This window comes from Arvicola amphibius, chromosome 3 (genome assembly GCF_903992535.2).
Source record: "Arvicola amphibius chromosome 3, mArvAmp1.2, whole genome shotgun sequence".
NCBI lineage: Eukaryota > Metazoa > Chordata > Mammalia > Rodentia > Cricetidae > Arvicola > Arvicola amphibius.
Window position 1 is genome coordinate 179922614 of NC_052049.1, and position 26949 is coordinate 179949562.

The window sequence follows — 26949 nt, forward strand, 5'->3', positions numbered from 1 at the left end:
CTGGTTAAATGATGATGGAAAACAGCCCACGAGGCTGGATCTGTTAACCCGTAAGACCAGTTTTAAAAATAGACATTGAGGTATTTCTTCATGGTGACATTTATTCATAAACTCAAAACCCAGTTACTCTGGTGGCCTTCAGGATGCTTTCATCCAGGTAGACCCGAAGGCTACCGGGACATACAGAGGTAGAAGGTTAACAGTACAGCATTTCCTGATAATGTGCTTCTCAAATTTATCAAGTATTTAACAAACAAGAAAAGGGGAAGGGGGCACAACAAATGTCAAAGTGTTGCCTTTGGTAGGAAGAACAAATCAAAACAAAGAGCAATGCACACGCCACCAGCCACTGTAGAGAGGGCTGCACCACGGTGGCAGCCATCCTGCTGGGTGCAGACAGCTACAAATACAATCACGAAGTCAGAGATTCTCATTCCCTTCAAATACCTGATGCTCCGCTAGACCTTCAGGGTTCACACGGAAAGGGTAAGTTTGCAGACACTCCTAACAGGTAAAACAGCTTTCTCTTGAAGAGAAGAAAGACCCAAAGGCCTTTATTCTTCTAAAGTCATTTATTCTCCATTAGGTCAGAAGCAGTTCCTAATACTGCATGCAAACTGGGTTTGTGGCAGGGGAATGCAAGATTGGTTGAGAACTACTTGGATGAATGACTATACTGACCTTACATCTCTTGTTCAAGTTCAAATATTTCTCTTTTGGAAGTCAAGTCTGGGTTCCTAAACACTGTCTTCAAGGCAGTCTGCCTACTACCCACTGGATTAACACCATCCTCTCAAGACCCACCAGGTGCCGGCATGAGGTAGATGACTTTGCCAAAAGTGAGGTAGAAAAATCTAATAAACCAAGCAGTGTGGCAATAAGATCTAATAAAACCAACAGGGCACTGTGTCCTGTGACCCTGGCTCAAACGAAGCCAGAGAAAGCCCTTGGATGTCAGGAGGTGATATGTCAGCCTCATTATAGTTCCAGACTGTCAGAACCTCGGTAGCAGAGGGACGTTCTAAATACATACATTTTGGCACCAGAGTGAGTGAGTGAGTGAGTGTGTGTGTGTGTGTGTGTGTGTGTGTGTGTGTGTATCTCTGTGTGCGTATACACATATTTCTTAAACAACAGGAAAAACAGGCCTATAAACTTTGGCATACATTTACTACCTACCAGAACACAGCAACCCTAGAACTTCCCAAACCCAAAAGACAACACACACAAACAGTACTGTGCTGCTTCAAGCCTAAAAGACTTCCCAACTCAAACAACTAAGCTTTGGCTTAACTACAGTGACACAGACTGAGCCATCCACCTCAGAGTACCTGCATCCTGGCAGCTTCTTTGGCCCAACACTAAGTCCAGTTCTGTTTAGGGTACCCTTGTATGTTTCCCCAGATAAGTTAGACTTAAAAAGGGTATTAATTAAGGAGTTCTGTGCACCTGGGGGACAGCCCAGACAACTGGGCTCCAAGCCAAATTTAGGAGTCACCTGCCAGCCACAGCAGTACACAGGATTGGAGACCAACAGGGTAGCTTCATGAACAAGTTGAGAGATTAGTGATGATTGTGGAATGTTACACAGGTGGCAACCAGGAGTCTAATACTCTCTAGGGACGTCCCAATGCCCACCGTCTCCAGCCTGCCTGCTGGACAGGGCGGATCTCCATGAGGACCACCGCCTGTCTCGTCTCTCATCTTCACTCACAACTCAGGACCTGGTCTCTCTCCTGTCGTACCCACGCATCGCCTCAGAATGGCAGCAGGCGTGCACAGGAATGCAAGTGGCGAACTCACGCTAGGGTGCACCAAACATGGCTTGCATCACGATAAGGAACAGTCCACATTATAACACGCTTCAAAGTGCTTAGCACCAATTCCCCCCACAGGCCAGGAGTAGATCTCAGGTAACCACAAATGGCCACTTGTTTTAGAAACAAAAAGCTCTCCAAGTGTGACCATGTTCTTAGAAGGCAGCCATATTCCATTCTGGATACCAAAAGCTAAGGAGCCACATACCTCTAAGGACACTCCCACTTTGCCCTAAGCCTTCACTGGCCTATCCACTTAACTACTCTTTAAGACCTGACATTTCAACCACAAGGTGGAAACCCAGGCTGAGTGATCCAATCCTAAGTATAATATCAAATATTTTTGTCGTAATTCACCAAGAAATTTCCCACTGGACAGCTGATACTCCTGCCAGGCAAGCTGTGAAAAGGATCGGAAAAAACTAAAACAGCACTAAAAAACAGCTTTTCCCTGGCCACAATTAAAATCGGGTTTCTTAAGAATGTTACCAAGACTCGTCTCTTCGCCTGGAATCTTCGTGAAGGATGTGAAGTCGATTGTGTTGAGTGTTTAAGGGTAGATGTTGGGCAGACTGGGGGGAGAAGCCTCCTCCTGGTTCTCTGTCCTATAAAAGCCAGTGTAACACTCGGGGGTGGGCACAATAAAGGCTAAAGGCGTGTGAACTGGGGAAGGATCCACTATTAAGTTTCAAAACAGGAGCTTGTGCCAAGTAAGCTCTCCTTCGTGCTCCTTCCTCTCTGGCCATCCCAGGAACCTAGAAATGGGGAGTCAGCAGCGGAAGCTACTTTCAGGGTTCCTTGATTGTGTACCACTCTCCCTGATGAAGGGACTCTCCCCGCTTCCCCATTTGGGTCGCTGAGAAATTACAAGTCCTGTGAATGAACGCCATAGTCCATACTGGCAAGTTAAATGTCCCAAAGCAATCTGATTGACCCATCACACAACTTCCCATCATCACCTTCTCCTTGGGATGACAGAAAGAAAACTGCTCCATTTCTTAACTTTCTCTTTTAAAACTAAATCCATTCTGGGCAGAAACTGATCATCTGGTCTGTTTCGGGCAGGAGCTTTCCGTCCTCAGCCAGCGATGCGAGAGCCCCCTTCCGAATCAGATCTGATTTCAGTAGTGAGGAATAGAGGCACGAAAGGTCTTCGTCCTGAGACAGACAGTAGCAAGAAGACCCACCCAATCTGCAGTTTACCACAAAACAGTCCCTACGTGGCATGGGAGCCACACACCCCCCCCCATTTCTATTCTTTGGTACAGGTTTTTTAAAGGATATATATTGTGTCCTGCACTTTGGGTTGGGGGTGATTTGGTTTACAAATGCTTTACATTCAAAGGCCTTTGGGGGAGGGAGTGGGGTTCACGTTAACCTTTAGGTCTGACTCCACTCAGGTACAAGGATCCTGAGAATGAGACCTGAGCCAAGGGGGTGGGGATGGGGTGCTCCTACTTGTCATTCAAACATTCTTCTATATTCCCTGAACTTCCAAAGCAGGAAAAAAATTGTGCTTTTTCAAATAAAAGTTTATCCCTTTGCCTACTACAAACTCTTGCAGAACGCTCACTCTTGTGACAGGATCCCCGCCCTCCCAAACAGTCCCTGACGTGGGGGTGCCTCACTTCCCCAGCACCCCCAACTTCTGTGGCACCGTGGCCCACAACTGAAAAGCTCCTCTCTGAGAACAAGGTCAACTTATTTGCTTATACCTAAGTCTTTATAAACAACAAAACACAGAAACTTGAGAACACTTTTAACTGAGAGTCCTGAGCTAAACCTATTTCTTAGAAAGCAAACTGGGAAGAAAAGTTTCCCAGGAATGCCATGTGTCAAATCCAGCCCCCCTCCCCCCCAAGGCGAAGATGGCTTTGAAACAACACACACACACACACCCTTCCTTAGCAGAAACAAAGACCAGACACCTAAAACATGAATGGTCTGCTTTTCTTGGCTAGCAAGCCACAGCCATCCTAGGGATGAAGATGTTAGACTCTGAGGTAACCCGAGAACAGAGGAAATCTCTGTTGCAGCATGGGGGGAAAAAAAATCAAACCAAACAACCTAACCCCACACATACACAGTATTCTCAAGAACACAAATACACTAGAATTATGAATTTTAAATCCTATCTTTCCAACATCTTATACTTAGTAGTTTTTTTTGGGGGGTTTCCTTGGCTCAATCTACAAAACGCACCCCACCCTATTCTTCCAGTGCCCTCAAGGTTGCAGAAGTGCTGGCCTGTGCACTCCACACCCTCAAGAGGGAAGGGACTGTGAGCTCCATGGAGGAGCAGAGGGTTGCTTGAAGGACATGCAAAGGTCTGAGGTAGATAGAAATTATCACTTCACAGGCTCAATCCCTGCACAAGAGAATTACATTCAACTGTAAAAAAAAGAAAGAAAGGAAAAAAAGATGAGGTAGGACTTAAGCTATGTTGTACTTCTGTTTTTTAAAAAAATAAAAATAAAAAAATAAAAAAGGGGAGAAAAAGAAATATCCCTGAGACAATTTCTTCTTTGTTATTCAAGAAAGGGGGGGGAGAGAGAGAGAGAGAGAGAGAGAGAGAGAGAGAGAGAGAGAGAGAGAGAGAGAGAGAGAGAGACACGCACCACACGCACACCCTAAACACAGAAACCCAGAAGATGTGATTAGAAGATGAGGATTCGATTGTTGCCAAAGTCCACCACGACGATCAATCCATCCGGGGTGACCGCGATACCTGAGGGGCGGTCCATCTGTCCGAAGCCACTGCCTTGAGCACCGAACTTGCACAGGAAGTTGCCATTGGCCTCAAACATCTGCACCCGGTGATTTCTGGAATCGGCCACAATGATTCGACCTTCCTGGTCCACGGCTACGCCCTGTGGTCGGAGGAACTGTCCATTGTTGCTGCCCTCTGAGCCCAAGAAGCGTGCTGATTGGCAATCAGGGTGAATGACCAGAAGCCGGTGGTTGTTGAAATCAGTGACGACCAAGTGACCCTCGTGGTTGAAAGCCACACCCCGTGGAGAGTCAAAGTGCTTCCAGAGAGCCCCCTCGAAGCCATACTTATTCAGGAAGACCCCATCAGGCCCAAACAGCTGGATGCGGTGGTTCCTGGTGTCTGAGACCAGGATCTTACCCTCAGAATTCACTGCTACATCCCACGGGTAGTTAAACTGCCCATTCTTGGTTCCTTTCTCACCAAACTTGAGGAGGAACTGGCCCTCAAAGGTAAAGATCTGGATGCGGTGATTGTCTTTGTCGGCCACTACGATCCTGCGGGAGGCATCACAGGCCACCCCAGCTGGCCGGTCAAACTGCCCAGGCCGGGAACCTAGGGTACCAAACTTGTGGTGGAAGGAGCCGCAGGGCTTGAACACCTGAATGCGGTTATTGCTGCGGTCGGCCACGATGATGTAGCCCTCCTTATCCACACTCACGCCCCAGGGCCTGCAGAGCTTGCCCTCACTGTCGCCCTCGCTGCCGAAGCTCAGCCCGGGGAGCCCGATGCCCACATAGCTGCGGCCGGACTTGACCACTACCTTGAAGGGGCTGTTCTCTATATGCTGGTTGCACAGGGTCACCGATACCAGGTGCTCCCCCTCCAGCTGGGGCCTGTAGCTCACCACGTAAGTCCCATTCTGCTGATCACTCACTTCTGCACCAAACAGGTTGCCATCGGGGCCCAGGACCACAGCTGATATCAGGTCACCTCCCGAGAGGCGAGGCTCACCATCATGGTCATAGCCCACCACAGTGAAGGAGGCTACTTTGCCCTGAAGGGCTCGCTTAATGCCATCTCCTGTGGCCTTCGTGAGTGGGGCAAAGGCCCCACTGCTGACAAAGCCAAAAGACTTGAGAGCAAGGTACAAGGCCTGATCGGGGGGTGTGAACATAACTCGATCATCTTCTTGGGGCTGCAGGAGGCTCCGGATGGCCTTGAGCTCCTGCAGCTGGGCAAGCATCCGGTCTCGGGCCAGCAGGATATCCAGGGCTCGGCCCTCTTCCAGGACCTGCTGGACGGCACTGACGGTGCTATCCAGCTTATTGAGGTTTTGACGAAGCTTCTCCACCTGCAGGTATAGAGATTTAGCCTTCACCTGCCTTATCTTCTCCACCTGGAAAAGGAGACAGGAAACAAGGACAGACTTAGAACCAAGCACAGAGAATGTGTGAGAAACCCACACTGGACCTGGAGTAATTTAGGCACAAAAGCCTAAATTATGCAGAAATAGATTTTCTCTGACAAAACAGAACGGATTTCCCCCTTGCTCTTTTGCCTTCACATCTTCCCGGTTCCCAGGTCTAAGCAAGTTGTCCCTCACCCCAAGAAGTGACTCAGTTCACAGGCCTGGCCTGGCATCAAGACTTTGCGGTCTTCTCTGGGCTGAAAGCTCAGAAAGGCCAATGAAACTTTTCTGAGGTCTAGATTTAAAAATAAACAAATATGATTGTTTTAATGATGTGTGAAAGTGGCAGATCACCTGAAACTGGAAATTACCAACAGTTGTGAGCTGCCGTGAGGGTGCTGGTTAATAACTGAACTGGGTCCTCTGGAAGAGCAGCCAGGGCACTCAACTGATGAGCCATCCTCTCTCCAGCCCCGGCTGGTTCTTAACTGTCAAAAACCAGAATTACCTAGGAAGATGGTGGGATTGCCTAGCTCATTCTAGCCCTCTGTCTGCCTATGAGGGGCCTTCTGAGTTGGATTAACTGGAGATGACCCAACCCAAAGCACCGTCACACACAGTCAACTCTCTGCTCTGGAATATGGGTATCACGTGACTAGGTTCTTCAAGTCGTGTTGCTCTTACTTCTCCATGACAATGAACTATAAAACACAGAATAAACTCTCCTGTCGGGGTATTTTATTGCAACAACAGAAATGAGAATAGAACGAACACACACACACACACACACACACACACACACACACACACACACCACAAGCACAATAAAAAAGATGGATGAGGTGGAAGCATCCACAAACAAGAAGTTATATTTAAGAACAGGGATTCTAGGTAAGTAGAAATGATCTAGTAGTACACAGGATGGCATCTTCAAATCTCCCCACCAAAACAAAACAAACAAAAAAAACCCACTGTACGGTTGGACACACTGACACCAGCACTTGGGAGACAGAGGAAGGTGCATCTCTGAGTCTACACAAGTGAGTTCCAGGATGGCAAGGAGGCTATACAGAGATGCCCCCCAACTCAAAAAAAAAAAAAAAAAAAAGAAAGAAAGGAAAAGAAAAGGAACATTCTACAGAGAGCTGGTGGGAAAGAACCAAAACAAGGGCCCATAACTACCACAGGCGTCTTTTCCATCGGGAAATCCAGACATGGATTTGCCGAAGCAGCTCTCATATCCTGACACAACATTTCAGGGTATGACTGTACTAAGAAGGGGTTGGGGGCTGGAGAGACGACTCACTGGTTAGGACCTACAAGGGCAGGGCCCCAGTTCAGTCCACACGACATCCCTGTTGGGAGGCTTACAGCCACCTGTAACCCCAGCTCCAGCTCCTTCCTTCTCTTCTGGCCCCTACACACCTACACTCATGGGCACAAAGCCACACTCAGTACACATGCTTAAAACCACAATGGGCTGGAGAGATGGCTTAGCAGTTGAGGGTGCAGCATAGAATGTTCTTGGGCCAGAGTTTGGTTCCCAGCACCCAAGTCAGGCTGCTCACCAGAAACTCCAGGTCTACGGCGATCCTATGCCTCCACAGGCACCCACAATCACATACACACAGCTTTTAAAAATGAAAGTCTTGGGGCTGGAGAGATGGCTCAGGGGTTAAGAGCACTGGCTGCTCTTCCAGAGGTCCTGAGTTCAATTCCCAGCAACCACATGGTGGCTTACAACCATCTGTAATGAGATCTGGTGCCCTCATCTGGCAAGCATACAGACAGACAGAACACTGTATACATAATAAATAAATAAATAAATCTTAAAAAAATGAAAGTCTTTAATTTTATGGGTCTTTTTTGGGAACTAAGATGCTATCCCTACCATAGTACCAGGTCAAAGCAAGCTACCCAACAGAGGAAGACTCTTCTAAGTCAGTTTTGCAGCCCTGTGTTCAGTACAGCCCATGAATCAGGGTTGAATACCAGCCCATAGGTAGCCACAGGCAGCCTTAGCTGGTCATTTTTCTTGGGTGGGGGGACACACAACCAGATGTTATATGGGTAGGGCGGTGGAAGTCTTCACAGCTGATTTTATCTGACAGCCCACCCATGTGCACTGAGCTCTTCCTAGACTTCAACAGGAAATGGATGGATACACACACACACACACTCCTTCCCAAATAGATGCTTTCCAAACGGGGTCAGGAAGTCCAGCCAGTCAGGACACCAAAAACAAGGGCTGTTTCCTCCCCCACCCCTCTGCTGACGAGAGTTCTGACTGTCTCCCTCTTGTCTGCCTCCTTTCCAGGGCAAGCAACAGAAAACCTGAGCCCTGCTCCATCCTGGCTACTGGGCACTTCTGAAAGGGTTTCTTGTTTTGCTACACGAGTGACACCTAGCATTCCAAGGACGCCTCCTTCCCAGCTTAGAGCCCAGGCCTCAGATCTGAAATGAGGCTAGACTCGGGGAGCCGGCTGGGGTGGAGACGTGCACCTCCTTACCTTCCATAACAGCTCGCACTCACGCTCTTCCAGGGCCTTCTTATGGCGGGCTGTCACAGCCTTGACCTCTGCCTGGACCACCTTCGCCTTCATCTCCACCTGCTCAGCCACCGTCTGGGCCTGCTCAATGCTCAGCTGGGAAAGCAAACAGAACCTTTAAGTAAGTGCTGGAAGGAATCTCGCCTCTCACACCCTGTCTCACCCTGGACCGAGCTTCCCTCAGGCCCACGGGGCTTATGCTAGGACGACGTTGCTGGCACCTACTGAGGTGTAACTGAGAGTTGCTGGCGAGAGCTGGGTCTCTCTGTCTCGGAAGTGGCACCTCCACTGAGTGTCAGACTATGATGGGAAGCTGACAACAGAGCAACCACTGCACCTGGGTCTGTGCGAATGCTGGGAAGGAACATCGGGTAAAAAAATCTACAGCTCTGGGTTCTCTACAGACTTCAGATTTCTTGGGCTTCCTTCCTGAACCTGAAGGAAATCTTGCAAACCAGGGAAGTCTGTGAGGGGGAGACACGGCAGGGAAGGATGGAAGGATGGACGGCGGGTTAGTGGCTTCTCCATACATTTAATCAGTTGTCAGTAATCCCCCTAACCCAACAGGAAGCAACACAATGCGCACTCTGGGAGTATCACCTGATCTAACCTAAGAAAACCATTGATCACACCCTGTAGTCAGGGGCCCTTCATCTTACACGACCAAGCCCCGGTGTATCAGCTGGCTAAATCAGACATATTGTTCATGAAAAATTAATCCAGGAGGCCTGGTGTGTTCATTAATAATACATGAAGTATCTCAAAAAAGCCTCAAGGATTTCTTTGAGGCACTGAGCAGTTAAATCAGGATTTCAACCTGACTGTCAGGGGAACCCTTTTTAGAGCAGATGATCCAACCAGAAAGCACAAGTCCTACAACCAGCACGACAGGGAAGCAATGGGCAAGTACCTGCTTGGGCAGAGGGCTCTCTGAATACGAGATGGGAGGCGGCCTTCTGTACCTCAGCTGGTAGGTGTTTTATTAAAGTAACCCAAGTTCAAATCCCAGCTCCTATTAGTTCTAAATAGGCATTTACCAATCCTCTCTCGAACCCTGGTGGATGGCTAACATGAGAGAAAACCAAGACAAAATATGCAGAGAAGCGAGCAACGGTGAGAGCAGAACGTCACTGTTACTCAGGGTTCAGCTCCTGGCTGATAAAAGAGATGTGTAAGAAACCGAGGTGTGGCAGGGCTGCGGTGAGGTGGTGCATGCCTTTAATCCCAGCATTTGGGAGGCAGATGGATCTCTGTGGGTTCGAGGCCAGCCTGGACTACAAAACTTAGTTCCAGTACAGACTCCAAAGCGACACAGAGAAACTGTCTCAGGAAACAAAATATAAAATTATTTTTATGTATGAGTGCTTTGCCTGTGTGTGTGTGTGTGTGTGTGTGTGTGTGTGTGTGTGTGTGTGTGAATGAATCACGTGTGTGCCTAATGTTGGCAAAAAGTCAGAAGGGGGCATTAGATCCCTAGAAGTGGAGTTACAGATAATTGTGAAAGAGCACACAGGTGCAAGGGGTTGAACCCAGGTCCTCTTAAAGAAGCAGTAAGTGCTCTTAAACACCAAGTCATCTCTCTGGCCACTCCATCTTAATTTTTACAAGGAATTTTGTTATTTTAATTATGTGTTTGTGCACACACGTGTGTACGAGCACATGCGTGCAAGTGCCTTCAGAGTTAATCTTAACTAATTAGCCTCTATGAAGTCTGTATTTCTAAAGCAAGTTACCTTCCAAGGGGTCCCCTTTTCCAAGACATATGTTATGAAGCTTCCCGGCCCAAGCAACACACATCAAGAGGGTAGAGTGGCAGAAACCTTTAATCCCTAAGAACAGAAAGTGGAGGGAGAGGCAGGCAGATCTCAAAAAAGCCAAACAGTAAGAAGTCAGTAAGTGTAGAATGACCAACACTCCTCCTCCTCTTTTCAGATGGTTCAGATGGGTCACTAACACCCAGGGCCAACAAGCTGATCCAGCTATCACTCATTTTGTTTTTTAAATTTTAATTCAAGACAGGACGGGGTCTCTGTGCAGCTCTGACTGTCCTGGAACAAGAACAAGGAAGGACAAGGAGGAAGAGGAGGAGGAAGCAGGAGAAGCGAGCAAGCAGGGAAGACAAAGCACTCTCTAAATGTGCAACTGAGGGCCAACAAGTTAGCTCAGCTGGCTTTAAAGATGCTTTTTGCAGGCTGACAACATACACTCAACCTGGGACCCCCCCCACCAGGGGTGACAGGAGAACCCCACCAAGTTCTCTGATCTCAACGTGAACATGGAGGTCCTTGCTGTCCCCACATACAATTACCTAATAAAATATACCAAACGTCTGTTTAATAAACTAATATTTTAAACATCTATCATGAGCTTACTTTTGTTAACGAGATACCATCTATATGACACTCACCATCTTTATTAATGGGGACACAGGCCAGTCTGGTGGGGGTATTTTCTCAGTTGAGCTTATCTCTTTTATTTTATTTTGGTTTTTCGAGACAGGATTTCCCTGTAGTTTCTAGAGCCTGTCCTGGAGCTAGCTCTTGTAGACCAGGCTGGCCTCGAACTCAGAGATCCGCCTGCCTCTGCCTCCCGAGTGCTGGGATTAAAGGCGTGCGCCACCACCGCCCGGCACCACCGTCCTTCTTAAACTGACAGAGTTTATCCCTTTTTAAGCGGACACAAAACTAGTCAACATACTATGCAAATGTCATCTTACGGGATAAACGGATTCCCTTGCCAAGCAGGGACCAGTGGAATGTGGGAGTGATGACCATTTTTTCCCTGTTGGGTGGGCAAGTGTGCCCTCTTTTGACAAATTTAACTTATTTGTGATCCACTTGTATGTCCTACATGTCCTCAAAGACCTGTTTAGGTATCATCCAGATGTGCTGGAAGATACCTATCTTCCATCAGGTAGAGGGATATAAAGTTTTTATGACACCAGAACAAGTGCACAGCATTTGAGCAAGGGTCACAGCACTCCTGACTCTGTGTAGACGTGCAATGGTCTGTCCTGAACACACTCCAGCAGGGGCTGGGTCTGCAGGGCGCTGGAATGGGGCCAGGAAAATAACAGGGAAAAAAGGGGCTCAGGTGTCAAGTCTTTTAGCTTAGAGAGATCTCCATGCCAAAGCTCAACTCCACGGAACATTTCCTTATTTCCTTATTTCTTTCCTTATTTCTTTCCTTCCTTCCTTCCTTCCTTCCCTTTCTTTTTCAAGACAGGGTTTTCTCTGTAACTTTGGAGCCTGTCCTGAAACTAGCTCTTATAGACCAGGCCGGCCTCAAACTCACAGAGATCCGCCTGCCTCTGCCTCCCGAGTGCTGGGATTAAAGGCATGCACCGCCGCCGCCGCCACCCAGCTACATTTTCCTTATTTTAAAAACATGTTTTTATTTTAGTTATGTGAGCACTTGTTTGTCTGCATGCATGCCTGTGGACCATGTGTAGGGAGTGCCCAGAGACCAGGAGGCCTGGAGCTGGAGTTACAGACAATTTTGACCCGGTGAGAGGGACTTAACTTGGATCTTCTAAAAGAGCAACCCTTTTTCAACTGTTAGACGGCAACAGAGCTAACCTCAGAGCAGAAAAGACGAGAGGCCCTAACAGGGCAACAGTGCACGTCAGCCAACTCCTGTGTGGCAACCACTGCACGTGCGGTAGGCTGGGACCAAACCTGTTTCCAGGGTACAGCCAGGAACTAGTCACACTGGCCACGTGGGAACCTCGAATGCACACCTAAGACTCTCAGACTGGAAACAATACGCTCCTACCGCCCACTCTTCACAGACTGCTCACCTCATGTGACCCAGGCACTCACAAGACACATTCAAAACACCCGTATGCAGAATAATTTTTCAAATTTTATTTTTAAACAATTAAAGGTTTTTTTTTTTAATGTCAAATGGTTTGATCTCCAGTCCAACACTGACATGGACTACCAACCTGGTCCTGTGGCCTACGCTTCAGACTGGTGCTTATACAACTGAGCAGCACACAAAATGCTAAACCTCTGTTCTTTTCTCTTCACTAGAACACAATCATCTACAGAAATGAGATTTCTTTGTTTTAATCACTCCTTTAAGGGGACAACACATTTTTTTAAGCTTAGACTTCTTAGTTAATTGTGTGTGACTGTTTTCCTATTTGTGTGTATGTACCATGTGGCACGTCCCAGAAACAGAAGTTATGGATGGCTCTGAGCTGTCATGTGGGCCCTGCAAATGAAACTTGGGTTTAACCACTGAGCCACCTTCTATCTCTGCAACCTCTCCATCCATCCAATCTTTTTTTGTTTGGTTTTGTTTTTGAGAGAGATCATTTCTCTGGTGTAACAGTCTAGCTGTTCTGGAACTAACTCTTATAAAAACAAGCTGGTCTTGGACTCAGAGATTGTTTGCCTCTGCCTCCCAACTGTTAGGATTAAAGACGTGAGCCACCACCGCCTGGCCTGTCCATCCAATCTTGACAACTCATTTCTCTCCCCAGAGTGGTTGGGCCCACAAAGCACAAACAATACACAACATTAGTTCTATCAAGTTCATTGGTCTGCCTGGGTGCTCTCAGTCTCTATGGGTAGAAACCGGAGAGTGGGATATGGTGGCATCCACTAAATCCCAGCATTTGAATAGAGGCAGGAGAACCCCGAGAACAAAGCCAGCCTGACCCAATAAATCAAGGTCTGGAACAGTCAGGGTCCACAGGAAGACCCTGTCTCATTTTTAAAACAAGCACCAAAAGCAGAAAGCGGGTATATAGATCATACAAACACTTCAGAAAGTAGGAGATCATGTGGCAGCTGGGGAGGGGAGCGGGGTGGCAGACAGATGCCTACATTGGGCTGGACCCAGAAAGGGGTCACATTGTGTCATCATCACCCCCTACAACACCCACCCACTCACACCCACACCCACCCAAAACGCAGCAGCTCTCTGCAGCTCTCTTAGTCCCAGGTCAGAAGCAGTGGCCAGGAAGGTCATAGTAAGTAAAACAGTTCCTAGGGAATTCTAACTGTAACAGTAAGTACAAAAGAAGACACTTGGCATTTATCTGTGGAGACACAAGCAGGTCAGCACAAACCAGAACAAAAGAGATACACTAACTTAAGAAGCAAGGAGGGTGGGGACACTATACAAGTGTTTTGTTTTGAGGCTTGAGATGTAGCCTCCTGTGGCCAAGGCTTGCCTGGAATTCTAGAGTTCCAGGTTAAGAGACACAAGGCCCCTCAGATGCACAGGCATTTTAAAAGATGGAGGGAGTTCATCATGAACAGCACCGGCTACTCTCACGGAGAACCCAGGTTCGGTTCCCAGTGTCTACTGGACAGCTTTTAACCACCTGGAACTCCCAGCTCCAGGAGCAACCTGACGCCCTCTTCTGGCTTCCAAGAGCACTGCACACAGAGACAAACACACGGGAAATAAAAATCTCTTCAAAAACAGACTGAGAAAAAAATACCATTTCTGGTGGCGGGAATTGTCATTCCAGAAATATGTTCTTTAACCCGTATTTAAACATCGGGAGAGTGAAAAAAAAATCTAATCAATCAGAAAAGACGACGCGGATGCCACACACACAAACCTGTTGGCTGCTGAAAGATTAACAGGGAGACCTGCAAACTCAGTCAGGGGTGACCATGCACACCTGTAACGCAACTCTGCAGGAGTGAGGTGAATCAAACCCCTGCCAAATTGTCAACAGGGCGCTCTCAAATCACACAAGATGACTTAAAACATTTTTTATACAATTTTTGCTGGAAATGTAGCAGTGTTTCTAGTCTTTCAAACTCATATTCATGGAAAACGTGTCATAATTTCCTAAATGCTTGTCATGTAGAACAATAGACAGGAAGAATTAACATCAATCAGCTATGTATAATACACCACTGCTTACAATGTAGAACTTAGACAGTTGTCAAAATGTCACACGTCCCTCCCCAACCATAAAAGGAATGATGGGAATTCAAGGACAAGCGTTTAAATCACAAGGGCTTTATGACCCAGGGACAGTTCAAGACTCTTGTAAATCTGTGTATCAAATACCTGTGCCTAAAGAGCATCGGGCGCACAGTCGGCAGTCCAAACCTCGGCAAAGCTAACCATGCACCTGCCATCCTGTTAGGAGCCCTCCAGAGACCTTGGTTGCTTGGGTGTCACACACTAGAGTCCCTTCGGCTCTCTAGTGCAACCTGCACTCCAGGGGGACAGGGGAGGTTTGAGTGGACAACTGACCTGGATAGCTTGGCGGCCCTGCTGGGCATCAGCCAGCAGCTGGATGGTGAGTGCCCGCGAGTCCTGGAGGGCATCCTGGAGGTAGGCGAAGCTGTGACCCCCGTGGCGGCCCAGCGTGCACTCTCTGCAGATGGGAACAGAGCAGGTGTCGCAGTACAGATGCAGAACCTGAGGACCAGAAACACAAGTGTGAACACGGGACTCTAGATTCAAACAATCCTCTTCCAAACATGGCGCGCCCCCTCCCTCATCAAGACAGACAAGACTGCCGTGAGTGCACACTTGATGCCTATTGCCTCAGACCAGAGGGGAGTCCCCACCCAAGTGCCTGACCGCAAAGTTGGGGAACGTACAGGGTAGCCCTACTGGCATATGGGTGGGGAAGAAGAGGGCTCCCTGTGTCTCAACAGAATGATATGGAAGGTTCTATGAATCTCTTGTCTGTGGTTAAAAGTCTGAGTGACAAAAGAATGGGGCTTTTGTAGCTACTCCTGTACGTGAAGCAAGATCAAGAGGTAGTATATGCCCCTCTTCTAAGCCCTCAGCCAGGATGGCCAGCACTTGTCTGTCTCCCGAGCACTCCAGCGAGCTACAGGACGAACGTTAACATCAGCCTGCCTCTTGGCTTTCTTCCCCCTGACAAATTATTCCAAGCAGTTGAACGTGGGAGGCAGCCAGGCCAGGGGATCAGTGTTCCCTAAGAGTCCGAGTGCTTGGGTGAAGAGAAGCCCTGGACAGCCTTCACCTGCTGACAGGCAAGAGGCTCTCAGGAGAGGGCTCGGCATGGAGACCAGCCATTCTCCTCCCTCTGTGATCGTCCGCTGGGTTGATTTCAAGAGCAGTTGGGGGTGGGGGAAGCTGACACGCGACACAAGGAATCAATGCGTAAGCTGCATTCTTTGCCACACGCAGCAACACACTTAAATCTCCACGTGAAGACAGGAGGTGGTGTGGAGACCACACAGCGGGCACACTCCAAGTCAAGCAACGGCTGGCTACCCAAACACATGACAAAACACTCCATCTTGTCCGGATCCCGGAAGGGGCCAGGCTCTAATTTGGACCCTGAATCCAGGAAAGGCTGGGAGACAGCTTTTAAAGCTAGAAGGTCTGGGGCTGAGAAAGAACCACAGTGAGTGGCTGCTGTCTCCCGTGCCCATTTGACCCCCCCACCCCCAAGGTGCCTGGTGGGGTGAAACATGCCTGTACCCCAAGATATTCTTCTTAATCTCATAGAGGAATGGATTGGCTCTTAAGTGGAGTCTGAACAATGAAACGTGACTGTGATCACTTGGGGTCACTTTTTAACCAACACAGTAGGCTATAACCAGGCAGCGATGCGGTAATTTAAGCAAGCTAACCCTCCAGACACGACCTGGTTTCTCCTTGTTGGCTAATCTAAAAATCCAAGAGAACTTCTAAATGGCCAACCAAAAGAAGCTGAGCTGAATAACCGGGAGCAGTCCCTCCCTTGCAGGCTGCAGTGTGGTGTGAAAGTTCTGCTGGGTTGGGCTTTCCTGCTGCATGCATTCCTCTCCTAGACTCCATCTGCCGAGAGCATAAAGGATCTGCTCACTCCCCTCTAAGTGAAGTGTGAAAACCTCCCACCAGAAGGTGCCTTTTAAATTAAAACGGAATGGGCTAAGGTCTTCCCCCTTCTTCGCCAAGCAGCTCTGGGGTGGCTATGTAGACTGACCAAAGCACCCTCGCTTTCTTTCCCCAGAGGTGAGTGAAAGCAAGCGGCCAGTCTACAGGGCTCTCCACCACAAGAGGGAGGCACCTCCGGCTTCTGAGCCTGGACCACCTGCCCTGCGGCTTCCTCTGCCGTGCTTGAGCTTCTAATCTGAGAAACAAATGGGGTCTGGGGAGGTCCCTCTGGAGACCTTTTCCAACCTTCAAAATCCCAGGAACCAGCCTGTCTGGGAGCTGGACAACAGGAAGCAAGGGGCTTTCAAGTAATTCTGGGCTGAGATAAGAAACTGGGCTGCGGCTGCAATCGTCCGCATGTTAAGAAACTCCCAGGCCTTTAGGCTTGTCAGCCCTACAACAGGGCTTATGCAATGCCAGGCCTAAGAGACCCCTGCCCCCCCCCCGCCCCCGGAAGCCTTACAGAAGAAGCCTGGAAGGACTCTAGGGAAGAGAAATCCCGGTCAGAACCCACAGTGGTGTCAGGAGAATAAACGCAAAGAGCCCAAAAGCACCCAGTGAGACAAGGGAGTCCCAGTAAAACGTGGCCCGGAATCCTATCCCAAGTGAATGGGAGCGCGTCCAAGGAGCCAGGGTGAGCCAGGGTAGACAAGCTGGGGCGGGGAGGGGCAGCGGCAGTCAAGTGGAATCCACAGATGCACCGGACAGCCTCGGCATGTTTATAACAAATAAACTGCAACTTCAAAAGACCGTGAAACAAGGTCAATTTTTAAGTCTTCTAGTTAGGAGCGGGAGTTGAAATTTGGGAGCCTTCCAGGTTTACTCACCTGCCATTTCCAAGAAGGGGGAGGCAGAGTTTTAGAACTAAAGACACACGATCAACAGGGAAGAAATAGCACTGGGAAACTTTCAACAGTCAGAGGATTAAAGGAATAGACTTGGGGCTGAGGAGATGACTCTGGGCTAAAGGCCTGCTGCCAAGCCTGACAACCTGAGTCTGTTCCCAGGACCCACACTGGAGAAGAGATCAGACTCCACCAAGTTAATCCTGCTCTCCACATAGCCTGCCTCTAAAAAAATAAAACAAAACAAAATAAAATAAAATAAATATAGTTTAAAAATATACTTGGGGGGGATCATTGGAGCCAATGTTTAAGGAAAAAACAGGAATAGACTGGGCTAGGTAGAGGAACCAGTGACCTCAAAAGTGACAGCCCCTACTAGGGAGCAGGAAGAGAAGTGGAGTCCCCTAGTGGCAAGAATTCCAGGGCCTTCTTTTAGGGCTGTTTAGGGCTACCCTGGCAGATGCATGGACACGCCCCCTCAGGCCTGGCGACAATCTGGCTGCTCTAGCTAAATGGAGCTGGCCTGACCTCTGACCCTCCCAGTGACCACCCCCTTCCCTGCCCCCAGCTTCTAGAACGTCCCACCCCTCCCGGCCTTCCTCTCCCAAAATTTCTAAAATACCAAGCAGAGACAAAGACCCAGGAATGCGGGCCCAGCAGGAAAGGAGCAGGGGGTGGGGGGGAGGCCAAAGAAAAATAAATAAATAACAACACAAGGTAGGCAGGCTGGCCAGGGTACCTTCTGAAAGAAAATGCTTTGTTGGTGAACAAGATACTGTGTGTATTGCTTTCTCCCTCCCCCCCCCACCTCCATCCAGCACCAGCTGGGACACACACATCCGGGGACACGTTGGGGAAACGCGGGCAATAGTTCCAAATACAGCAACCCACATCAGTGAATCAGTGAGAAAGGGGGAAGGGCAGCGGCGATCACCACGTGGTTTCAAGTTTGTCAAGACGCCTTAGCTTAGGCCCAGTAACAACCACTGTTTATTGTTTTACTTAAAAAAAAAAAGTACAGTATTCCTTAAAAATTGGGCCATTTGCTTGGTCTCTCACAGAGGAAAGTCTCAAGCACACACTGGTCAGTGACCACCTCCCATTCCCGAAGTATCAGGCAGCAAGCACAAAAGCCCAATCCTTGGCTGCACATGAACAACGGAGACTCACTTTAAAAATCATAAGCCACGGTCCGGAACCATGAAAAACATCTAAAGAACACCAAAACCAGGCATTACGGCTGGGCTGGTGAGGTGGCTCAGGGAAAAGGTGATTACTGCCAAGCCTGGCGACCGGAGTTTGAGTTCAGGGACCCATGACTCCAGCAAGTTGTCTTCCGACTTCTGCAGGGGTGCACACACCTCAAACAAGCGTCCACAGAAAGAGAGCGAGAGGGAAAGAAAAGCGAGAGGAGAACTCTTAAACCAAAGGGCAAGCAAGCCCTCCGGGGCTGGGAAGCCTGGGGGGAGCAAAGGAAGCCACGCGACCACTTTGCAGAAAGAGAAGGGCAATTCACAACGCTGTTGCGAGAATGTGGTGGCACATGCTTTTAGTCCCAGAACTTGGTAGAGACAGAAGCAGGAGGATCTCACATAGCAAGTTCCAGGGCAGTCAGGGCTACTGAAAAACCCTGCCTCTCAACAAACAAAAGCAAAAGAACAGGAGGACTAGCCTCACTGTATTGCCAGTGCTGGCTTCCAACTGTAGTACCGAATCATTCTTTTCCATCCTGAAATGGAATCTCTCCCTGGACAGCCATGGCACGTGCTGCCGAGAGCCCTGAATAGGGGAAGATTTGGGGGCGGGAGAATGCCTACTGAGGGAGGTGGGAAACTTCAGCAACCCCAGCACTGGGCGGGGGTAGGGGTGTGGGATAGAGGCAGTTGGTCTAGAATTAAATATCTGCCTGGACTGCATGAAAACTGTCTCTATATAATATATAAACAACAGAAACAAACCTGGGCTGGAGGGTGGCTCAGCCATTAAGGGCCAAATCTTAACGCCTTTTCTTGACCTCTAAGGACGCAAAACATCCATACACATAAAATAAAAATAAGAAAACCCAGATCAGATTGGCATCGAACCTCTCAAGAGCTGGGATTAAAAACATACCACCACCACCACCCAGCTGAGACCAACTTTTCAAACAAACAACCATCCATTCCAGTCTGTTGCTTGATTTCTAACGACCTCTCAAAGTACCCCATATTCTAGGCATAGTGCTAAGGATGGAATCCGCGCCTTGCACATGCTTAGCGAGCTCCCACCTGTGGTCCTACTCAACTCAGATCAGACACTGTAACCCAGGCTAGCCTGAAACCTGCTTCCTCATCCTGTTCCTGTCTTGAAAAAAGTGCTGGCAAACACTGGTGCCTGGGTCTTCTTCACTTGCTAAACCTTCTAAAATGTCCTTGGAATACTCCTTTATTCCTGAATAGTTTCAGAGTGTTACATGAATAAATTATAGCCAGTACTTGGTAATAAAAATTAGAAGGTGAAGAGATGGCTCTGTGGTTAACTCTGCACTGCTTTTCCAAAAAGACCCAAATTTGTTTATTTTTGGGGTGGCGATGTGTTGAGACCGAGTTTAAATACTCCTGGAACTCATTATCTAGACTAGGCTAGCACCACATCCACCAAGGTGCTGGAATTTGCTACCAGGCCCAGTCCCACAATTTCTTTACATGAAAAACATTGTTGAGTCGTGTTGTTTTTGGGTTATTGGGTTTTTCGAGACAGGGTTTCGCTGTGTAACAGTCCTGGCTGTCCTGGAACTAGTTCAATAGACCAGGCTGGCTTTGAACTCCCAGAGACCCACCGGCCTTTGCCTCCCAAGTGCTGGGATTAAAGGCGTGCACCACCACCTCACAGCTTGTTCAGTGTTTTATAACTTGTGAGATGCCTCAGTAGATGTGGGCTGCTCACTACCATCTCTGAGGACCGGAGTTCGAATCCTGTATCATGAGTAGAAAAGAAGAGACTCTCTCCCACAAGCTGCACCTGATCTCTAAGGCATACTTGAATGCTGTGACGCACATACTCCAGTTGACTTGTGGTGGTGCACACGTGATCCCAGCACTCCAGTGGAGACAATATTTCAAGGTCATCCTTAGCAAGTTCCAGGCCAGTCTGGGTTGCAGGAACAGTGTCTCAAAACACACACACACACACACACACACACACACACACACACACACACACAAAACTGTTTGCGCCTGAACACCTTTGGTTCCAGCAGCTGGAAGGCACAGGTAAGTTGAGGCTAACTTAGTCTTACATTTTGGGTTCCCAAGCAACCAGAGCTACATAGTGAAACCCTATCTCAAAAAATAAAAGCCATAAATAACTAAAAACTCCCCATCAGCTAGCTGAGCATGCTATATGAACACACACAGGAGGTAAACAGGAAATGAGTTACTGGTTCAGTCAACTACAAAGATGAACTAAACAGGCAACCCTCATCCTGGGGAGAAGAGCTGGAATCCAAAGAGGGCATACAGCCTAACTCCACTCAAGATGGGTACAGCGAGGTAGAAAACAGAAACAAGCATGGGGGGAAAACAGGGCTGAGGGCTTTAACACCATCATCCTGAGAGAGAGGTGGGTCACAGAGGAATATAACCAAACTTGTCCCAACCCCCAAACACTAGCTCTGGGGGATCCAATGTCCTCTTCTGACCTCACTAGGAACTAGACACACATGGTGTGCAGACCTACACATGTAAGCAAAATACTCTTACAGCTAAAAATAAATAAAACCAAAAAATTAATAACAAACCCTTAAAAAAACTGATTATACTTATATTCCAAATTCCACCAGGGAGATGTCTAACAACATGACAGGGTGGGACTCAGACTCCTCTGCAGCACTCTCTATAATAAGGAACACAAAATGAGTTAGCTCTGGTGGCCCCACAAAATCTGTTTCTAATGGCCTGCCACCAGTTTGTCCACAATGTCCCATTAGCTCTTACTCCCCCCACCACTTTAAATACTATCTTAAGTTCTATCTCACCCAAGGCAAGCAAGGACCAACTCCCTGGGAAGAAAATTTTAAAAAATTAGAATCCCCAGTCCGATTTACAGCACCCTTGGCCAGGGGGTCACACAAAGCCTATGAAATCATTAGTGTCCTAGCTGCCGCCCGGCAAGCATCTGACCTCTGGTGTTCTAATAGGCAACGGTTTAATGCGGCTTCCAGGCGGAAATGAGAGAGATCTGTACAAATGTGTGTAAATTATAGACTTTCAAATCAGGCCCACCTCAGGAAGGATGTCTGAGTCTCCATTCCCGTGGCCTCCAGGGCTGTCAAAGCAGGTGTAGTTTGAGTCAGCTGAGTTCAAGGCAAGAAGGACACTTGACTGACTGTAGAATAGAGTGGACTCCATTGGTGGCCTGAAACTGAGCCCCTCCCCTTCCTCGTAAGGGGACACTGCACACCTGAACCCTTTCACCCCCTCAAGTAGCCAAAGCTTCCTTCCAATGCCCGGCTGGTGGGGGCAGTGGAGACGAAAGCAAGAGAAAGCACACAAACTGGCCAAGATGAAGAGAAAGGAAAAAAAAATCAGATACCAACAGGGCTTGGGGTATAACTTAATGAGTCGCTCGCTCGCACGCACGCACGCACACAAGCAATGCAATTAGTTTTGTCGTTTGGAGGTTTTTGTTTTGTTTTTGTTTTTAAGAAGCCAGCTAGATGTTTGTTTCATCAGTTAAGAGCCAGTGCTGCTCTTGCAGGGAGTTCAGTTGGGAGCTCAGGTCCTGTAATTCTAGTTCCAGGGGATCCAATGACTCTGGCTTCCCAGGACACCTGCACATACCCCCTTCCACACACATACTTACATACGGACATACAGCTAGTAGCCTTCCTGTCAAATGTAACAGAACCATCTTTGCACTAAGTTCCACGTCCTTGTAGCTGGGCTCTTCCATTGCACGGTTGCCTCTGGCTGGTCAAGGGGTCCAACCCTGGTTCCTTCCCTGACAGCCCCCAGTTCCTGGTTACAGAACACATTCATTGGCACTGTAAGTACTGTTCTAAGTCTTGGTATTTACAGGACTTTGTTTAACTGTGAAGGGGACTATTTCAGAGCAGACTCCATGTGGCCTTTCAGCTCTGCTAACGCCAGGACATGTCCCAGGAAGCAGGACTGAGATACACCCCAAACTCAAGAACAAAAATAGAAGCTAGCCTGGCTATGGTAGGGACTAGAACCCTAGCAATCAGGAGGACTAAGGCAGGGGGATTGCTGTGGGGTTCAGGGTCAAACTGGGCTAGTCTCGGGCCATCCTGTCCTACAGCTTGAGACAGTATCAAACACAAAACAAAAACAGAACCAGAAGCCGGTCATTCCCTAGCAGAATCTCAAGTCTCAGATGAGATCCCGGCTTGGTCTCGGTGCTGGACCATCGGCGTGTGTAATGTGCAGATGAAAAACCTCCTCAAATGACCTGGTGCCAGCTAATTAACGTAACTGAGAAAAGGGGCCACTTGAGGACCCCCCTGCTCAGCCTTACAGAGGTGCTGACAGAACCTCTCTCCCCTCTCCACTTTCCCAGATAGCATCAGATCACCTCAGAGGGAGAAGGAGAAGGGAAGGAAAGTGGAGGGATGTCTAGAGGGGAAAAAAAGACAGGAGAGGAAGGGAAGAAAGGAGTGAGAAAAAGAAAATCAAGTCTGCCGGGGTGGAATAAAAGCTAAACCAGAGCTGGGCAGTGATGCCACACTCCTGTAATCCCAGTCCTTGGAAGGCAGAGACTGGGGAATCGATCTGTGAGTTAAAAGACAGCACAGAGCAAGTAAGATCCAGGACAGCCAGGGCTACATTCGCAGAGAGGCCCTGTCCTGAAAAAAATAGCTGAATCAGGTCAATACTCTAAAGCTTCAGAAGAAAACTAAGCACAACCACCTTCAGAAAGGAGAGAGAGAGAGAGAGAGAGAGAGAGAGAGAGAGAGAGAGAGAAACTAACTCTTGAGGCTGGGAATGCATGCTTGTGTCCCACAACTTGTAAGGGGCTAAGTGACAAGCTTTAGTCTTTCAGGAAGGACAGGAAGGACAAGGTGGCCGCAAGGCCAGAGATGCAGCTCCACTGGCATAGTGCTCAGCAGCCTTACACACACAAAGCCCAGTATCACCTAAGTAGATGCGGTGGCCCATATGCCTGGAATCCCAACACTTAGAAAGTGAAGGCAGGATGGGGCAGAGGTTTGCAGACTCAAGGCCAGCCTGAGCCAGCTAGGGGAGACTGTTTGGGGAAAGAGGCACCCACAAGACCTTTCGGCCACCATTCTCTAGCCTAAGTCTTCTGCTTGCCTGCTGGAAAGAATGTGCAGAGACCCCAGGGGCTGCCACTAGGAGAGGTGTGCTGAGTGACACCCTCTGACACTGCTGTGGCCCAGCTTCCTTTGGCCAGCAGCTGCCCATCTCCACTGAGGAGCCAGCCACATAGTGGCCGGTCCTTCCTGATGGCAGATTCTAACCCTGCACCTTTCCTCACTGTGTTGGGCTCTGTCATTCCATGTATGTGCCCTTTCATGTATGTGCCCAGGTCACAGTTCAGCAAACCACTGAGGGGGCCAAAAAAAAAAAAAAAAAAAAAAAAAAACAAAACTGGGCCTGGGGTACCATGCTGGGGGGACAGGGTGAGCACGAGTCTGACTTTAGTCATACATGCAAGCAGAGATGAAGGGGGAAAGCTTTCAAGGGCAGACGCTTTTTTCCAAACCACTCCCCAGAACAACAATGGGCAGTTTGGTTTGGTTTTTTTATTTTATTTTGCCCCTAACAATCTCTCCCCATGCAGAGGACAGAGCCCTTTAAAAGGCCTAAGACCTTGCATGCATGCAATTCCTGTCCCTGTGCTTGGAAAAAGCAAGTCAGCGCCCAACCTGCCTGCCTGTTGGTCAGCACCAGAGCTGAAGAGGCCCTGCTCATTCAGCCGGGTGGGTTCCATGGGATGCCACCCCACTGCTGCCTTTGGGATTTTTTTCCCTTACACTGTGTGCACTGCGACCACCTACTTAAATCCTGGTTAGTCCACGTGAGGGTCGCACCCACCAGCTATTTACATGGCTGCCTGGCTCCAGGCACAACATGGCTTCCTCAAACACTTCCAGCTACTGCACGTGGTTCACCTCAGGTCCATTCCCTTCTTTTTCTTGGGTGGGGTCTCCTTGCGTTGTCTTGGTTGGCCTTCAGCTCAAGCAATTATCCCACTCATTAGCTCCACTCGTGTGTGTGTGTGTGTGTGTGTGTGTGTACACGCATGCACGCTTGCGCCGCCTTAGAATTTAAATAAGGCTGTGTTTTGTTCACTACTTAAGTGTAGCCCCAGAAACCACCTGGTAGTCCCACCATCAATAAATACTTGAGGAATAGGACGAAGGAAACAATGGTTTTCGGTAAACAACGATTCAATTTAGTGAAACGGGCTGAAATCTTCCCAGAGTAAAATTGCGGCAGAAAAAGAGTCAATGTCCCCTTACCTTCTCAGCCATTTGATGGGGAGTCTCCGGAGTGAGAGTCGACTTTACTATCTATAGTGACTGCAAGGCACACAGAACCCCTATACACAACAAAGCCAGGAGGAGGAAGAGAGAGGACAGACCTAGCAGAAAATGACATACACAGCTAGTCTACTAGGAAGCATGGATAAAAAATGTAGGTTGCGTGAGGGAACTTGCTCCAGGCGGGAAAGCGAATCTTCAGGCTTCACCCTAAAAAGCTCTCTCCTGCCCGCTGGCCGGGCCTTGCCATCTGTACAGATCACAGCTGTAGCATGGCAAAGCACAGGGAACTCAGCACGGGTGGGCACCTAAGAGAGCACAGACAGGGCAGGTGTGAGTGCTGGACCTCATCCTGTCCGCCTCTGCCACTCAAGTGCTGGGCTCAGACACTGTGGCTGGGGCACAGTCCTCTAAGCTATGTCCGACCTTGTCTACTGTGTGCACTGCTACCTGAGAGGACACTCGAGGCTTCTCCCTAGCCCCTGTAAAGCTATTTTGGTAAAATGTAATGACTGAGGCAGGCTAAAGGCCAATACCAACACTTCCTCCTCACACAGCTTAGGAATTGCACAGAATGAAACCGGGGCTGGGAACATGGCACTCAGGCAAGTAGTCTACCACTGGCTGAGCAATACCCTCTGGGGCTGGAACCCCGAGGGAGCACTAGCTGTGCTCACGAGTAACACTAACACCCACAGCCTCGTTCCCTTTCCAATTGAGACCGGGTCTCCCTGAGTTACCCAGGTGGTCTTCGCCCTCCAGTCTCAGCATTCCTAACAGCTAGCCTGGAACAGGACAAGTCACCACCTTGTTTCTTCATTTTTAAGTCCAGAAGAGGCTGGGGGCGGTGGCACTCACCTTTAATCCCAGCAGAGGCAGGTGGATGTGTGAGACTGGGGCCAGCCTGGTCTACATGATAACTTAATAACTTCAAGGACAGCCAAGCCAGGGTTACACGGTTGGTTGAGTTTCACATACAGAAACTTTTCCTTAGTGACCGTGAGGGCCATTTACCCCAGCTTTATCAGAGGCAGGAGGAGTTTATATTTACTGCGGGCAAGCGGTCACATAGCAGGGCTGAGCTCTGGCACTGCTCTGCCCTGGTCACTACTCTGAGGTGACTACTGTCACCCCTGCTGTTTTATGGATGAAGAATGGCCGTGCATGATTTAGTCTGCTCAAGGCCACAATTAGGAAGCAGCTCCAGGTCACTGAGGAGACCAGTGGGCTCCTCTGCCTCGGCAGGCTGTTAACACGACTCCTCTCCAGACCTGGCCAGTGAGGCTCCTGCAGTCCAACCATCGCCACAACTAAAGACTACTTCTTTGTTGAAGTCGACAATCCAGTGGCTCCCCATTATGTTATAAACAGGTCTAGAATAAATTCCTCTTGGGTAAACAGGCCTGACACCAATGGCTTATCTCCAGAGCTTGGTAGGGTGAGAAGTCCGGCCAGGTGTTGTCAGGCCTTGTCCCATTCCCAGGTCTAGGCTCCTCTCTTATCATGCTGCATTCTTGCCTCTTGCAATACTGCTCCCAATACCTCAGATTTCAACAACCCCTCAGGGGTGAAAGCCAGCAGCAGAAATGTAGAGGCTGGAGAGGCCCAACCCCCACACTCCCTTTGGTCAGAGAGACCAGGACACCGCCCTCACTGTCTTTTTCCAAGAGGTCCCCAGATGCTCCAGCCCAGGCCACAACACTATCCTGCTGCCAGAATCCAAAAGGCTACCGCCCCTGGGAATAGATGATCAATTTATAGTCCAAAACAGAGCATCTTGATGAAATGACGGTCCAAGATGGCAGCTGGTCCAGAGCCGTGCCTTTGTTCCTAGCCTCACTAGAGGAAGACTTCCAGGCACATGCTCAGGCCGGTGCTCGCTGACCCCAAGAAAATACGCGCTTCTAAGACTGGACAGTGAGGGCAGCACGCTCTCACCCCAGGCCCTATTCTCTGGCTCCCTCAAACTGTTAGCTTAGGGTGGTCAACAGCCTCCTGTTGGTGAGCTAACTAAGGAAGACGTGGCCAGCCAGAGACCTAAACCACCTGGACACCTTCCCCCGTGGACACCAATCGTTCAGATCAGCTCCATCAAGCCTACATGACTTCCATGAACTGTGGCTTGAAATTTAGACCTGCGAAGGTGCCTGAGTGAAGTCAGAGGTGAGGACCCCAGCTGCCTTTGGAGAGGACCCGGCTGGTTCCCGGTACTGCCCACAACCATCTCGGTCC

The 26949-nt window shown here is 48.9% G+C and overlaps 1 protein-coding gene across 1 annotated transcript in view; it reads right to left on the minus strand.

The window, feature by feature from the left end:
- Positions 1–4474: 4474 nt before the first annotated feature.
- Trim71 (tripartite motif containing 71) overlaps positions 4475–26949 on the minus strand; it is a 46119-nt gene continuing 23644 nt past the window's right edge. The window contains exons 2-4 of the mRNA XM_038324458.1: positions 14719–14886; positions 8449–8583; positions 4475–5926 (exon numbers count right to left, since the gene is read on the minus strand). Coding sequence (XP_038180386.1) covers positions 4475–5926; positions 8449–8583; positions 14719–14886 — 1755 coding nt within the window. The remainder of the gene's footprint in view (positions 5927–8448; positions 8584–14718; positions 14887–26949) is intronic.